The sequence below is a fragment of the Salvelinus sp. IW2-2015 genome, linkage group LG20 (genome assembly GCF_002910315.2).
Source record: "Salvelinus sp. IW2-2015 linkage group LG20, ASM291031v2, whole genome shotgun sequence".
Classification (NCBI taxonomy): Eukaryota; Metazoa; Chordata; class Actinopteri; order Salmoniformes; family Salmonidae; genus Salvelinus; species Salvelinus sp. IW2-2015.
Window position 1 is genome coordinate 77,693,822 of NC_036860.1, and position 15,521 is coordinate 77,709,342.

A 15,521-nucleotide genomic window follows, 5' to 3' on the forward strand; every position below is an offset into this window, starting at 1 on the left:
TATGTTGAATGCACCGAGCTGTCTGTCTAAACTACTGGCACACAGCTCGGACACCCATGCATACCCCACAAGAGGTCTCTTCACAGTCCCCAAGTCCAGAACAGACTATGGGAGGCACACAGTACTACATAGAGCCATGACTAAATGGAACTCTATTCCACATAAAGTAACAGACGCAAGCAGTAAAATTAGAAAAAAGAAAAAAACACCTTATGGAACAGCTGTGAAGCAACACAAACATTGGCACAGACATGCACACACACACACACACACAATAACATATGCACTATACATACACATGGATTTAGTACTGTAGATGTGGTAGTGGTGGAGTAGGGACCTGAGGGCTCACAGTGTGTTGTGAAATCTATGAATGTATTGTAATGTTTTAAAAAATTGTATAAACTGCCTTAATTTTGCTGGACCCAGGAAGAATTGCTGCTGCTTTGGCAGCAGCTAATGGGGATCCATAATAAATGCAAATACTGTATGTTCCATAATTCCCTACTCTATCTGCTAAACTACTTGTCAGGTGAAACTACATGTGCAAAATCCTAACTACATTTGTAAGTACAGTGTCCAGTAGAAGACATTTTGAAGATTTGAAGAAAGCACCGGAACCACGAAATCAGTGGGATCTTGCATTTTGCAGCACACGGTTTGAAAAAGCACATGATCAAACAAAGAGTCGGATGTAACTGATGTCTAAACTACTAAACTCCTAGCCACCCTGCTTCTACACCTGCATTGCTTGCCGTTTGTGGTTTTAGGCTGGGTTTCTGTGCAGCACTTTGAGATATCAGCTGATGTAAGAAGGGCTATATAAATACATTTKATTTGATGACATACTTCTGATAAAAGATACACGCATCGGCAGACTGCTTCAAAGTTATCGCTAAGCAGCTTTCGAAGCATGCCTCGGAGCTCCGGTATCAAACCTAAATATCACTATCAAATCATATTTTATTAGTCACATGAGCCGAATACAACAGGTGTAGACCTTACAGTGAAATGCTTACTTACAAGCCCCTAACCAACAATGCAGCTGAAAAAATAATACAGATAATAAGAAATAAAAGTAGCAAGTAATTAAAGAGCAGCAGTAAAATAACAATAGTGAGACTATATACAGTGGGGCAAAAAAGTATTTAGTCAGCCCACCCAATTGGCAAGTTTCTTCCCACTCTAAAAAGATGGAGCCTAATTTTCATCATAGGTACAACTTCAAACTATGACAGACCAAAATGGAAGAAAACAAAAATCCAGGAAAATCACATTGTCAGGGTTTTTTATATGAATTATGGTGGAAATAAAAGTATTGGTCACCTACAAACAAAGCAAAGATTTTGCCCCCACAAGACCGTGTAACATTCTTCTTTAAAGCTCCCTCTGTCCTCCACTCGTTACCTATTAAGCACCGTTTGGAACTTTATCAGTATAAAAAGACACCTGTCCACAGACCCCTCAAAACAGTACCACACTCCACTATGCCAAGGACCAAAAGAAGCTGTCAAAGACAACCAAAACCAAAAATTGTAGACCTGTACCAGGTCTAGGAGAAGAATGAAATCTCAAATAGCTAAGCAGCTTGGTTATTAAGAAATCGAACTTGCGGGAGCAATCTATACGGAAATGGAGAAAAGGACCATTCACACAAGACCAACTGATTTAATCATACCGCTTGTCTGCGGAACGCTCCACGCAAATACTCACCCACCGATGAGGTACAAAATATCACAGAAACGTGAGCCAAAACCAGAACCCCAAAACACACTGGGATCCTAGTGAATTACCTGCAGAGAGGCTGGGACCACAAAGTAACAAACAGCCTACAACCAGAAACACACTACCGCCCCCCCCCCCCCGCCAGGACTCAAATCCTGCAGCTGTTGCCAGACGTATGTCCCCTGCTTAAGGCCTGGCAGTACATGTCCAGGCCCGTCTATGAAGTTTGCTAGAGAGGCATTTGGATATCCAGAAGAAGATTGGGAGAATGTCATATGTCAGATGAAACCAAAATAGAACTTTTTGTTAAACTTCAACTCGTCATTGGAGGAACAAGAATTGCTGGTTGGCATCAAAGAACACCATACCATAATGTGAAGCATGGTGGAAACATTTCATCTTTGGGCGGTTTTCTGGCAAAGGGGACCAGGACGACTTGATCCGTGTTAAAAAAAGAATGAATGGGGCCATGTATCGTGCAGATTTTGAGTTGAAAACCTTTCATCACAAGGCATTGAAGATTTGAAAACGTGGCTGGGTCTTTCAGCATGACAATTTATCCCAAAAACACACCGGCCGGGCAACGAAGATATGGCTTCGTAAGAAGCATTTCAAGAGTCCTAGAGTGGCCTAGCCAGTCTCCAGAATCTCAACCCCATAGAAAATCTTTGGAAGGGAGTAGAAAGTCCTGTTTGCCCAGCAACAGCCCCAAACATCACTTGCCTAGAAGATCTGCATGGAGGAATGGGCCAAAAAATACCAGCAAACAAGTGTGTGAAAACCTTGGTGAAGACCTACAGAAAAACGTTTGACCTCTGTCAATGCCAACAAAGGGTATATAACAAAATATTGAGAAACTTTTGTTAACCCAAATATTTATTTTCCCACCCATTAATTTGCCAAATAAATCAAATTAAAAATCCTACAATGTGATTCTGGATTTTCTTTCTTCATTTTGTCTTCATTAGTTTGAATGTAAAACTATTGAATGAAAAATTACAGGGCCTTCTCCCTTTTTAAAGTTGCGGAAGAACCTTTGCACCGTTGGTGGTGACTAAATACTTTTTTGCCCACTGTACAAGGGGGGTACCAAGTTAAGTTGAGCGTAATATGTATTGTGGGTAAAAAGCTTATAAAAGGGGGACTAGGTGCCATTAGATGGATAACAAACAAGAGTATAGCACAGTGTTAAAAAAGGAGGAGAAGGAAGGGGGCCAAAAATGCAAAACTACGTCTATGGGGGTAGCCGATTTTTCATTAGCTGGTTCCTTAAGTCTTTATTGGGCTTTGGGAGGGAGCTGTTAGACAAAGCCCTCTTGGGACCCTAGGACTTGCGTTTCTGGACCGCTTGCCGGCAAGGTTTTAGGCATTAATGAGAAACCAGTTCTAGGAACTAAAGAGTGGGCTTGGAGTTCTTGACAATTAGGGCCCTTCCGTACCCACTTGCCTGGTATTTAAGGAGGGTCCCTGGGATGGAACAGGAACGCTTGCCCCAGGTTATTGTAAACTGGGGCCCGTTTTCCACCCACTACCCCTCTTCGTAGTGGCCTTGCGGTCGGGACGGCCGGGCAGGTTCCAAAACCAGGGGCATGAATTGCAAAATTCAGCCAGGTTCTCTCAAATGGTGCAAAAGCTGTTAAAAACTTTTTGAGGGGGGAAATCTTGAGGGGGACCCCATTGCCAAAACTTTTTCAGGGTCTTCCTGCGGGGGAAATTAGGTGTGGTCGTCTTTACCCCTTTCCACGGACTGTTCTGATTGTGCTTGGGGGACCCCATGTAGTTGTTTTTGGGATGGTAGACACCAAGGAACTTGAGCTCTCCACTTGCGTCCACTGCAGCCCCGGCAATGAGAATGGGGGTGTGCGCAGTCCTCTTTTTCCCTGTAGTCCACAATCATCTCCTTTGTCTTGAATAGATTCACTGTCCAAATACATATGGTGAGGACTGTATTATTGAGTGCATTAATTATCATAGGCACTCAATTCTGTCTATTCAACAGAATACAACATACACCCAAGGGCTGACCACATTTAGTCAACTGGTCGATTGTTTAGTCGATAGGCTGTTGGTCAACTGAGATGTTTTTAGTCGAGCAGTCGTAAATATTTATTTTATGGCACACCTGTCTGATTTGCGCTACTCTGAGTAGACTAATCCATTGAGGAGGACTCTGGGATGCCACGTTCCTAGAAAAAGGGKAGTGTGGCTAAGATCACAGAGGAAGAAAGGTCCAACTCGGCGTAAAATCTTTYTTTAACCTTATCAGTATATTCATAATCTTTACAAAGATGCAGAAGGCACGTCTCTCGAGAATGCGCTCTTGCGCGTTCATTGTTTCATAACTTCATTGTGTTTACTGTTTGCCCTAATTATTAGTGTATATCAATTCCTCATTACATATAATCACCAGTAGTAGCCAACATTTACCATTAATTCGCATAATGTCTAATCTACAATGTTTGTTTGGTTACGGTAATTTCTGTTAATGCATTCAATATATTATTAGTCGTTTACCATTCCCATTGTCAGAGTGGACACATTTGCAGAGCTCACCACCTATGCTACACGTGTGAGAAACGAGTTGGTTTATTTCCTGTCATTTAAGAGTTGTCAATTTATTCATAGTTTTTTTGTTTGGAGCACACCCGATTACGCATATAGAAGTAGGCCTAGGTTACTTGGACTGCGGGCAAATGTAGGCCTATAAAATGTGCCCATTTGAGATGTCTGATAATATTTCTGATTCTCTTAACCCACCATCACTAATGAGCTGTAGAGCTTCTCAAAWGAATTTTTTCTTGACCTCAAACTGMAAGTAAACAAAGTCTGTTTTTAGAATCCATTGAAAATGGATTACTCAACGTATTAGAACATAAATCCAGCGCTCCCCCTTCCGATAACCACTTGGCATGAAAGGAAACAATGTAATGCTCGGATCCAGTGGAAACATCATAAAATACCRGATTACTTATTTTCCCTTGCACAAGTAGCCTACAGCTGTGYATGTCCCTGTCRTGGGWAACTCTGAGGGCCCAGAATATTTGATACAATGTTGCAAGTTGGCTAGCGCTTCAGGTAGGACTGTTGAAACGTTTCAAGTTTGTTGCACAGGCCACGCGTAACCAATGTGATTTAAAGGATATTTATTTTTAAATCAGGATATTGTTTACCTGAAGGCTGCAATGTTTTTATTTGTTGGCTTTATGTAGACTATTCTTACATCGTTGGCAATAGAAGTTATTTTATATTTGTAGTATTGTTTTCATTTAGATAGAATTTAGATTCACCACATGACAAAGARGTTGAGATACAAAAACATTATAAATTAAATCAAACTGTTCCACAAAAATGAGCATATGAAAATCATAACTGGCATGCAGATCGGTAGAAATGGTMAAATAAAATGGCACGCCAAATGGAAAAGGTTGTCGACCCCTGGTGTAGCCTATTACCGGGTACTTCAGGAGCATAACGCAGAATCCAGGAAAGCCAGCGGGGGGTAGACGATCTTGATCACTGGCTCCCTCGAGTCGTGTGTGTGTGTTAATTATTTAAAATCAAACTGTGCTTAAAGTACCAGACAAGCTCAATACACATAGTTCATTTTAAAACACATAGGGTGTGTATATAAAAAAATATAAAATGTAAAAATTTTAGACCAATAGAATGATCGAAAGACTACTCTTGGTCGACCAAGATWAATTTTTAGTCTGGGACAGCCCTACGGAAAACCCTGTCCATGTCCTCATTGCCTGGTTCTACATGCCTTTCATAATAACCACCTCAGCCAGCTACTTCACGTATGACCTCACCTTCACACATATTAAAAAATGCAGTGGTTCCAAACAGTGCCAAGGTCATCAGAAGCAGACTTCTACCAGCCGTGCTGCTGAGTGGAGGGAGCACCTCCTCTCCTCTGGCTCATTCATTCATTCATCAGAAATAGAAGACGTCACCCATTCACAGCAGTGGGACAGAATTCTCTGACCGCAGCACTGATGTGTTTTATGGCATAGTGGCTACAGCACGAGCTCAACTCTGCCAAGACTGAAAAAGATCTGGCTGCCCAGCTCTCACCGAGGACACAGCTACTCAGACTTGTTATGAACTCAAAACACAACTACTCAGACCTACTGTGTATAAAACATTAAGAACACCTGCTCTTTCCATGACAGACTGAACAGGTGAAAGCTATGATCCCTTATTGATGTCACTTGTTAAATCCACTTCAATCAGTATATATGAAGGGGAGGAGACAGGTTAAAGGATGTTTTAGCCTTGAGACAAGCGAGACATGGTTGGTGTATGTGTGCCATTCAGAGGGTGAATGGGCAAGGCAAAATATGTAAGTGCCTTTGAACAGAGTATGGTAGTAGTTGGCAGGCGCACCGGTTTGTCAAGAATTGCAACGCTGCTGGGTTTTTCCACGCGCAACAGTTTCCTGTGTGTATYAAGAATGGTCCACCACCCAAAGGTCATCCAGCTTGACAACTGTAGGAAGCAGAAGCATTGGAGTCAACATGGGCCAGCCCACCATACATGTGGAACACTTTCGGCACCTTGTAGAGTCCATGCCCTGATGAATTGAGGCTGTTCTGAGGGCAAAAGGGGATGCAACTCAATATTAGGAAGGTGTTCCTAATGTTTTGTACACTGTATATTATCAACTCAAAACAACATCGGTGCACATTTAATGTAGATGTGTAATTGCTTTCAAATACAAAAAGTATTTCCTAATTAAAATGACTGAACTCTTGATTTAAGAATGCTTTGGTACATAATGGTAGTAGCAACATTAACCTGACACTACAGTGTGCAAAWGTTTTAGTGAGCATATTCCAACATAAACATTTCAGACATGTGGCCACTTGCCAGCTAAATGAACTAAATCATAACAACCAGAGAGGAACAGAGCTAGACTGTCACCTGAACCAAATACCATGAACCAAATCTAACCTACTTAATTGTARTGTAGTACAKAATATTCCATTGAAGTGAAATCAATCCCTCTCTAATATCTAGACCAAACAGAGACAAATGGTGCTAAAGCAATTAGCAATGGGGTGGCCAAGAAGCACCTGGCAGGTCTGCAATTTTTATATTTGAAAAAGGAAACTGGAGTCATGTGGGTTGGATTCCTGCACTGTGAGCTCACAGCTGTGGGAGCACCAACCCAAACAGCTTTATTCTGACAKACATGAATGAAGTAACCCAGCCCTTCCTTGGCCTTCTGGTAGACGCGTGGCAGAGGTGTGCCCTACGTCCTGATAGGGAGATGCCAAATTTAGAATGGAAACTGGAGGGGCCGGGGCTCCCTTCTCCCATCAGCAATACCACCGGCAGAAAATAAACCCTGTGATGACGACACGATGAGCTCATTCAACTGCACTGCCAGCAGTTTGGACGACTTCAACCATGTCACATACACACAGACGGCATGAGATTACTCTGCAGCTAGCCCAAAATAGGAACAAGACAACAAGCATCAGCAAGAACAGATATCAGTAGCGACCATAATATAATTACCAACGCTGCCATCAACAATAAGGAAAGGGGAATCAGAGAGGTGTAGGGGGCTGCCTTAAATTGGCATCCACTTCATCAGCGCCCGGGGAGCAGTTGTTGTTAGGGGGTTAACTGCCTTGCTCAAGGGCAGAACGGCAGCTTTTTCCACCTTGCCGGCTCAGAGATTCGAACCAGCGACCTTTCGATTACTGGCCCAACAATCTTAACTACCTGCCTCCCCTCAAAAACAACAACACTACAGTCTCCTTACAACTGACGATCACTACCAAGTCACTAAGTACCAAAACAGTTGAATTCTTATTATGTACTGGATCGTGTGAAAGTGAAATGTATTCTTAGATATAGCCTTAGTTGTACATCTTGCCTTTCAGCCATTAATGAAATATTGCACCGAAATCCCCATATATCACTTACTGCCATGTACGGTCTGCACCCTGCATCTCTGGTTTTGGCAATGGAGTCCACCAGCTGCCCACTGATGCCAAAATCACAAAGCTTAATGTTGCCATTCCTGTCCAGGAGGATGTTGGATGGCTTGATGTCTGAGAGGAGAAACATATAGAAGAGATGACAAAGCTAGGCTAAGAGTTCTGGGTAAAGGAMGTGCCACTTCTGTTGTGGTACAGTAAATAGAGCATTGTGAGGTAATAACGGCAATAAACATCTCAAATGAGGAAATAAAGAACAAGGTCTCCATTTTGGAGTCGTCTTACCTCTGTGAATTATTTTCAAGTATTCTTTTAAGTGGTTAAGTGCTTTCACAGTCTGTAATGAAAACACATAGCAACTAAATTAACATAGAGAAATATGTACCCTTTCTGTCAAATGAATCAGTGTAAATTATGTCAGGAGAAAATGCATGAAAACTTACAGCTAATGTTATTTTGCCTAATATTTCCTCTGGAATCACATCATCTAAAGCACAATATACATATTTGTAGAATTTGTCGAAGGAGGTAGACATAAGTTCCATACATATCCAACAGTCCCCCTGACAAAGAAAAGAATCATAAGACATGATTACCGCGTGAAGACAATACACTGCTTATTGCTAACTACACAGAACGATTGATTGATTTCTCTATATAGGAAATGCATTGTATGTCAATCAACAAAACAAAGAAGTGAAAATCTCACGTGGTCACCTCTCTGAAAAGAGCCCCGTAAAACTGAACTATGTAGAGACAGTCACTACTCCTCATGACCACATCCAGGTCCATTAGCAGCTGCTTCTGTTCCTTCTCATCAACCGTTGACCTAATCCTCTGTGGGAGACAAACATTGTAATCAGATGCATGTTGCTTTCAATTGTGACCATGGTTGGAAGTCACAGGATGTTGGTGGCACCGTAATTGGTGAGGACGGGCACGTGGTAAATGGCTGGAGTGGAATTAGTGGAAAGGTATCAACATCAAACACATGGTTTCCATATGTTTGAGGCCATTCCATTCACTCTGTTCCAGCCACTATTACAAGCCTTCCTCCCCTTACCATGAGCAACATGTTACCATATCCTGCAATGGGAGTCAGTTACACTTTGGTGATTATGATGATTACTGAGTGTTCATTTCACAATATAGGCTAAGACTGATGAGCAGRCATAAATCTTGCCCTGAACACTTCCTGTAGTTTAGTCAATAAGAGGTCAGTAAGGGGCAGTCACCTTGACAGCCATTATCTGGTTGCTGGGCTTGTGCACCATCTTGTTGACAGAGCCGTAAGCTCCCCGCCCAATCTCCCCCAGGTCCTTGAGGTCCTCAGCCGTGAAGTCACAATCGCCACCAGCGGTCTTCAACCTCCCTGACGACTCGATACTATGCGTACGCAGCCTCTCTCTGGCCACAGAAATAGGTGGGAGACCGATAAGAAACACAATCTTTGTTAGTGGAGTTAATTTCACCTCAATCATATACTGAACAGAAATGTTAATGCAACATGAAACAATTTCAAAGATGTTGCTGTGTTATAGTTCATTTAAGGAAATCAGTCAGTTTATATAAATTAGGCCCTAATCTACGGATTTCCTATAACTGGGCAGGGGTGCAGCTATGGGTGGGCATAGGCCCCCAGCCGATCCCGCAGGCGAAGAAGCCGAATGTGGATGTCCTGGGCTTGCGTGGTTACACGTGGTCTGCGGTTGTGAGACCGTTTGGATGTACTGCCAATGTTTTTTTAAATGCCGTTGGAGGCATCTTATGGTAGAGAAATAACATTAAATTATCTGGCAACAGCGCTGGTGGACATTCCTGCAGTCAGCATGCCAATTGCATGCTGCCTCAACTTGAGACATCTGTGACATTGTGTTGTGTGACAAAACTGCACATTTTAGAGCTTTTATTGTCCACAGCACAAGGTTCACCTGTGTAATGATCATAACGTTTAATCAGCTTTTTGATTTGCCACACCTGTCAGGTGGATGGATTATCTCGACAAAGGATAAAGTGCTCATTAACAGCGATGTAAACAAATTTGTGCACAGAATCTGAGAGAAATAAGCTTTTTGTGCGTGTGGAACATTTATGGAATCTTTTATTTCAGCTCATGAAACCAACACTTTACATGTTGCGTATATATATATATATATATGATACTGCACCTGAAAAAGGATAGTTAGTTGGCATCTGTTTGTTCAGTTTGCATTATCCAGCATCAGTAATTTGCTTGTCCAGGGTAACTTAGCAGGCTCATGTTATCATCTAATTACACAGCAAAGACACAGGGCTTATTCACATTCACTACAATGGTGTTGCCCAAACAGGTACTTGAGGCTACATTCAGTTACTGTCTGTTTTCCATGAGCAGGTGGAGATAGAAATACAACAACTGCTAATCATTCCAGCCTCACTTAGCCTGTCTTTATTGTGACAGATTGCCTGGGTACCTATACAGTACTGAATGTTACATTGACAATGTGTGGCTTTGGAGATGAAGAGTCTCAGCAGACTGTAGACTAGAGTGCAGAGTCATATAACAATTCATTATGCAGGAGTTTGCATTGTGGCTAATGCAAATTCCACTCCATGTACATCTTCAGAAAACCACATTCATTGCAAAGTTGAGGTCAACTTACATGTGGGGGTTCTGGAATGGGGGTCCTGCTGTATTCAGAGTGAATCTGGTCGTTGGTTTAATTGGGGGATTGGCAAAATTTAACTTCAGTGCTTTGCGTTTACCTGATGGGGAAGAGGCAGAGTTTATGTCAGATTGCACACAAGACATCTATGGCAGGGGTAGAGCCAAGGACCAGAAAACAACACTTACACACTCAAAAACAACATGAAAACAAACAGTTACCATACCACAGAATGAGAGACCAGTAAAGCAATGGAGAGGTAAATTTAACTAGAGTATTCAAGTAAATTTACTGAAGTCATGCAATCCACATCTAGGGACGATGGATGTAAGAGTAATGACCAGCTTCTTACCAAAGGCCTCCCTCTATATTTCTCTGTGAGAACATAGATTTCTTCTATAGATGGTGATTTTGGCTGATACTGAACTATATGGGATAGTCAACAAAACAGGTCTTAACCAAATTAAAATGAATCACGAGTAGGTCTAATAACAGGTTCTCAATCAAATATGTGTATGCTATATATGTGTATGCTATAGCCTCAGTGGCCAGAAACAGAAACCCCCTGGAGGAATTTTTACAAGACATGTCCTGGTTGTACCAGTGACTCATTGCAGATGGTAGGTATATACTTTGACCAGTTCACTGAAGTTGATGCAGAGGCATACACTTCTCAGTAGACACCTGCTCTAAACCATAGCCTAGTACTAGATCACATCCCATACCATGSCTATTCAGGATGGAGGCTTAGCTACAATCCAACACTCACCTACCATGTTTTAGTAGGTTTTGCCTGGTAATTTAAACAATAATGAGGGAATAGGTGAGAATTTAAATTAAAAACAGACCATTTCTTTCTTGATTTTTACATTTAAAATAATAAATAATTTAGGCTACTACCCAGAGACTGTGAAACATGACATTGTGTAATGAGATTCTAACTCAACAAAAGCATTGATCTGACAGAACTGCATCTTTGAAAATACAAAATGTGACTTTTGGTTCATAACCACACATACGAGTAAAATAGCCTACACTGCAGACTAGAAAATCTTGCCAGAGGAGAAGGAGCTTCCCAAGTAAAACTGTTTTGAGTTCACCTTGAAATGAAGGAAGCATTCTGTTCTCTCCACCCAAAACACCACAAGAATGTATGTACTCAAATTCCAATAAAATGGCACACGCCATTGGAAATTACACTAGTGTCTCCATGTCTCAACAGGCAAGTGTTTAAGTACAGCTCATGCCAAAAATCACTTACGTGTTCAAAAACAAAACAGCTGCAAACTGGTTTGAAAAACAATGTGACAAAACCCCAAGCATTACTAGCTAGTTTTGCTTGTTAGTAACAAGCCGACTAAAAGTGCTAAAACTAAAAAGGTAGAGCTTCCATTACAATGTTTGTTAAAAACACACCTAATTAATAAATACAAGCAAAAGGACTACACTTCTGTCAAGATAAAATACATTTCCAACACAGTGCTATTTTGTGTAGAAGGTTATCAGTTCAGGCCGAACCAAACAGTGGTAAAGACCAGTTGAAAGCCAAAGTGTGAATCTATATACACCAATGCTAATGGAAGCTCTTAGCCCTAGGCTTGTGCCGATGATGGATGATCAGAATATGGATTGGAACGTCTTGGTAAATGAACATTATGAAACTAAATTGTTTGGTGATAACTAATAGTAAGGTAAAAACATACAGGATGGTTAACACCAACTGTTTTTTTTTTTTTTAACTACAGAAGTTAAATCAATAAGACTCACAGTTGGACAAGTCTTTCATTCACTTGCTTTGCATCAGTAAAATATTATGACCTAATGTCTTAAATCACAGACCAACATAAGCTGCACTCTAACTCTAGGATAATCAATGTTTAGCCTCAACTATTAGCCTTAACTATCAAAACCGGCACAAGCCTACWAGACCCCAACAACTCTTCACTTGGATTAGTTGAGAAAAGAGGACAGACTCCCCCATACCAGACCATCAGGCGGAAGCAAAGGGTTGAGAACTGTTGGTACTGTAGCAAAAGAGGTTTGGCTTACTTGGGGGAGCTCCAGACAGGTTTATCTGAAACCCTAGGAGGTGAGAAGAGAACATTTCTTTTTCATATTTCACCTGTATTTAGGTTACTGTTTGACCGATAAACAAAAAACAATCAACTTCTATTAGGAAACGTGGTGAAAACAAACACTGTTCTTCTCAGCTTCAGTTTAGACCAGGGAACGATGCAGCACTGTTTCCCAACACCCGGCACCACCTTGACTGACAACTATTTGAAGTATCTCAAACCAACTTGATTTTGCTAAATGAGGCTTCATTACTGGAAAGGTCTATGAATCACAGTTTGATACCAAGTGTGGACAACAACTACTACACACACTAAAACATGACCAACTACCCCAATAGAGTTAATAATCATAAATGTACTTAGTTTGAAGCAGTAAAAGCTCCTTTGCGTAAGCCCCCCAAATTATACAATTTGAACACAGAGACAACTGGCTGAATAGGTACTGTTGCTAAGGAAGGCCTACTAAAAACGTAGGCTTACCTCTCTTGCACTTGTCTTCTCTATGCTATGGATGGTACATTTCCCAGACCCTATTGTATTCATGTTGTATGCACGTTTCCAAAAGAAACCAACCAATAACTGAAGAGTTAAAAACATATGTATTATTCAAAATCTGGAAGACCGTGTTCTGTTGTTTTTTTTTACTGTAAAATGTAACACTGCACTTTGAAATGTCCCTGTAAACAAGTGTGGCTATGGCCTCGTGACATACTCAAATTATTTTCTGCTGAGTGAACTACCGAACTTTTATAACTTGGCCTCACATCAGTGAACTGGTAAACGTTTACGCTGAGCATTCCACCACACAGAAAAATGTATTGCTGGGGGGGGGATTAATCTACATGCACACACATATAGCCAGAAACAACCAAGATAACTTTGGTATGATTGAGGATTAGCTCAGGCAGATTCAGTGGAGATAATTGGGGTAGACCTATAAAAATAACAACCTACAAAATATTTTTTTTTAAATGGAGGGGTGTGAGATAGAAAATGAAATGCATCCACAAAATGATCCTGGCAGGGAGAGACAATAACAATTGAAGAAACTATTCTTGGGGCAGCTCACCATTGATCAGCATCAAGTCAGGAGGGTTATGGGAAGTTAGTAGCATTAAGGAAAGGGAAGAAAAATATCACAGAAATGTAGTTTCAATACTTTGACACTGACAGAAGTGGACCATAACATATGTTTCTTTCATTTACTACCTGTTAAATATCAGATTCAGAACGGCATGCAAAAGTATAGAACCAGATCCAAAAGGAACTAACGAGCTACGACAGTTATTGTTAAAGCATCAACAAAAAATGTATATATATATATTATCTTTATAACATGTGTAATATTGACAGTAACGTTAGCTACCTGTTTCACTCTGACATCTCCAGCACGTGTTGGATTCTGTAAGTTAAAAAATGTATAGTTCGTAAAAACATAGCTAGCTAATTATGCATTGGGTGGAAATGGAACAGATTTCTTCTGGTGGATGTAAGTTAACGTTATTTGAAATATAAGAGATTCTCATGCACAAGTTTCACCAAGCTAACAATAACTGCCTGGCCTAGGATACTTCGGGATTTTAGTAATAAAGCCCTTTATCTACTTCACAAGAGTCAGATCAAACATTTTTGTTTCTGCATCCAGTAGTTGAGGTAGATTCGCGAGCTAATGCTAACTAGCGTTAGTGCAATGACTGGAATAATATGGTAACTGCTACAGTAGCATGTTAGTAGATACAATGAATTTCCCCCAAAAAACATCCCAACATGATCTTGTTATTTTTAGAACTGCAACATATTGTAGTTAGCTAGTTAGAGGTAACCTGACATTGAAAGACAGTAAGCAACACATGACCACATCCAGATCAATCATGACAGGCCTTATATTCTAGCTAGCTAACGTTATTTAGGCTAGCTAGTAATGCCGCTTGTTAGCCACCTTAGCTAACGTTACCTAGCAAGCGAGTTAACTTACTTACCAACTACTCACTAGTTAACGTACGCTATGTGGTTAGCTAACGTTGTTTTTGTTGTTACTTATTTCTAACAAAACACATTTTCAGAACCCATTATTTGATTAGAAGACAATGTTTTGGGTGTGAGGGCAACTGATTTTGACAGCTAACGTCAACTGTAGACACCAAGCTAGCTAACTAACAAACTAGTAATAGTGTGTGAATACAACTGAGGAAAGTTATATGTTAGTAAGTAGATAGGTAGCTTGCCAATATAGGTAGCTAGTTCGTTAGCATAGTCATTCGGTTACTCCCGTGAACACCACTCACAAAAAAAGATCTAGTTAACAAGCTGGTATTGTACAATCCTTACCTTGCATACTGCTCATTGTTGTTATGTGTTGCGACTGGGATTGGTGGTGATGTGAGCCTGTAGATCCTGCGTTATTGCTGTTGTGGCTGGTAGATGTTGTTGAGTTGTTGGGGCTGGGAGTCGCCATTGTGTGTTTGAATTCCATCAGCAGCACTAGGCTGCAATGCAGAGAGCAACTTCGCCCTTACAAAACAAGACTGGCTAGACTTCTTCGACTCAAATGTGCTTGGTGGATGTAGAGAGCGCTACCGAACAAGACTGTAACTACCAACAAACAGTAAGAAATCGGGACAGTGTTTGACAGTCCAGTAACCACCTTTCCACATAGAGTCGAGACCAAAGATGGTCGATAAATAAAGACTATTTAGTCAGGCCTTTTTAACATTGAATATTTGTCAGTTCCGGCTTACTTAACTGGGTGTGTCTCCCATAGACACCAATGCAATAGCAGCTTGGTCTGGTCGACTTAGTTTAAATGAACCAGAAAAAAACAGACAAAAACAGCGAGTGGGGTGTCTCGCTTCCTCTTTCTTCTTTGGTCGAGACTMAGTCAGCTGACCAAATGTCACTTGCGAACGTGAACACCCACAGCTTCCAACGCGACGCTGCTGTGTTTGTGGACAGAGTTCGAGGAACACAGATCTAGGCTCAGATAACCATACCGCCAGCGTTAACCTAAAGCACAATGGGGAAGACAAATATCTGACCGTGTATCAGTGGGTAGGGGCGATTTCTAGCATAATTCTATTAGGTTATGAACTACCATACAGTTAACAGTAAAATGTCAGTTTACG

General features: G+C 41.0%; 1 protein-coding gene across 4 annotated transcripts in view; it reads right to left on the reverse strand.

The window, feature by feature from the left end:
* The window catches only part of LOC111981594 (dual specificity mitogen-activated protein kinase kinase 4), a 23,183-nt gene extending 7,985 nt beyond the window's left edge, over positions 1-15,198 (reverse strand). The window contains exons 1-9 of one of the 4 annotated variants that reach the window (XM_024012938.2): positions 14,728-15,198; positions 13,766-13,801; positions 12,374-12,406; positions 10,322-10,424; positions 8,915-9,086; positions 8,397-8,516; positions 8,123-8,242; positions 7,965-8,016; positions 7,666-7,793 (exon numbers count right to left, since the gene is read on the reverse strand). In XM_024012938.2, the coding sequence (XP_023868706.1) occupies positions 7,666-7,793; positions 7,965-8,016; positions 8,123-8,242; positions 8,397-8,516; positions 8,915-9,086; positions 10,322-10,424; positions 12,374-12,406; positions 13,766-13,801; positions 14,728-14,872 (909 nt within the window). In that variant the 5' untranslated portion in view covers positions 14,873-15,198. The remainder of the gene's footprint in view (positions 1-7,665; positions 7,794-7,964; positions 8,017-8,122; positions 8,243-8,396; positions 8,517-8,914; positions 9,087-10,321; positions 10,425-12,373; positions 12,407-13,765; positions 13,802-14,727) is intronic. The other 3 variants (XM_070449675.1, XM_070449673.1, XM_070449676.1) reach the window with 3 other exon arrangements.
* Between the last annotated feature and the right edge of the window lie 323 nt (positions 15,199-15,521).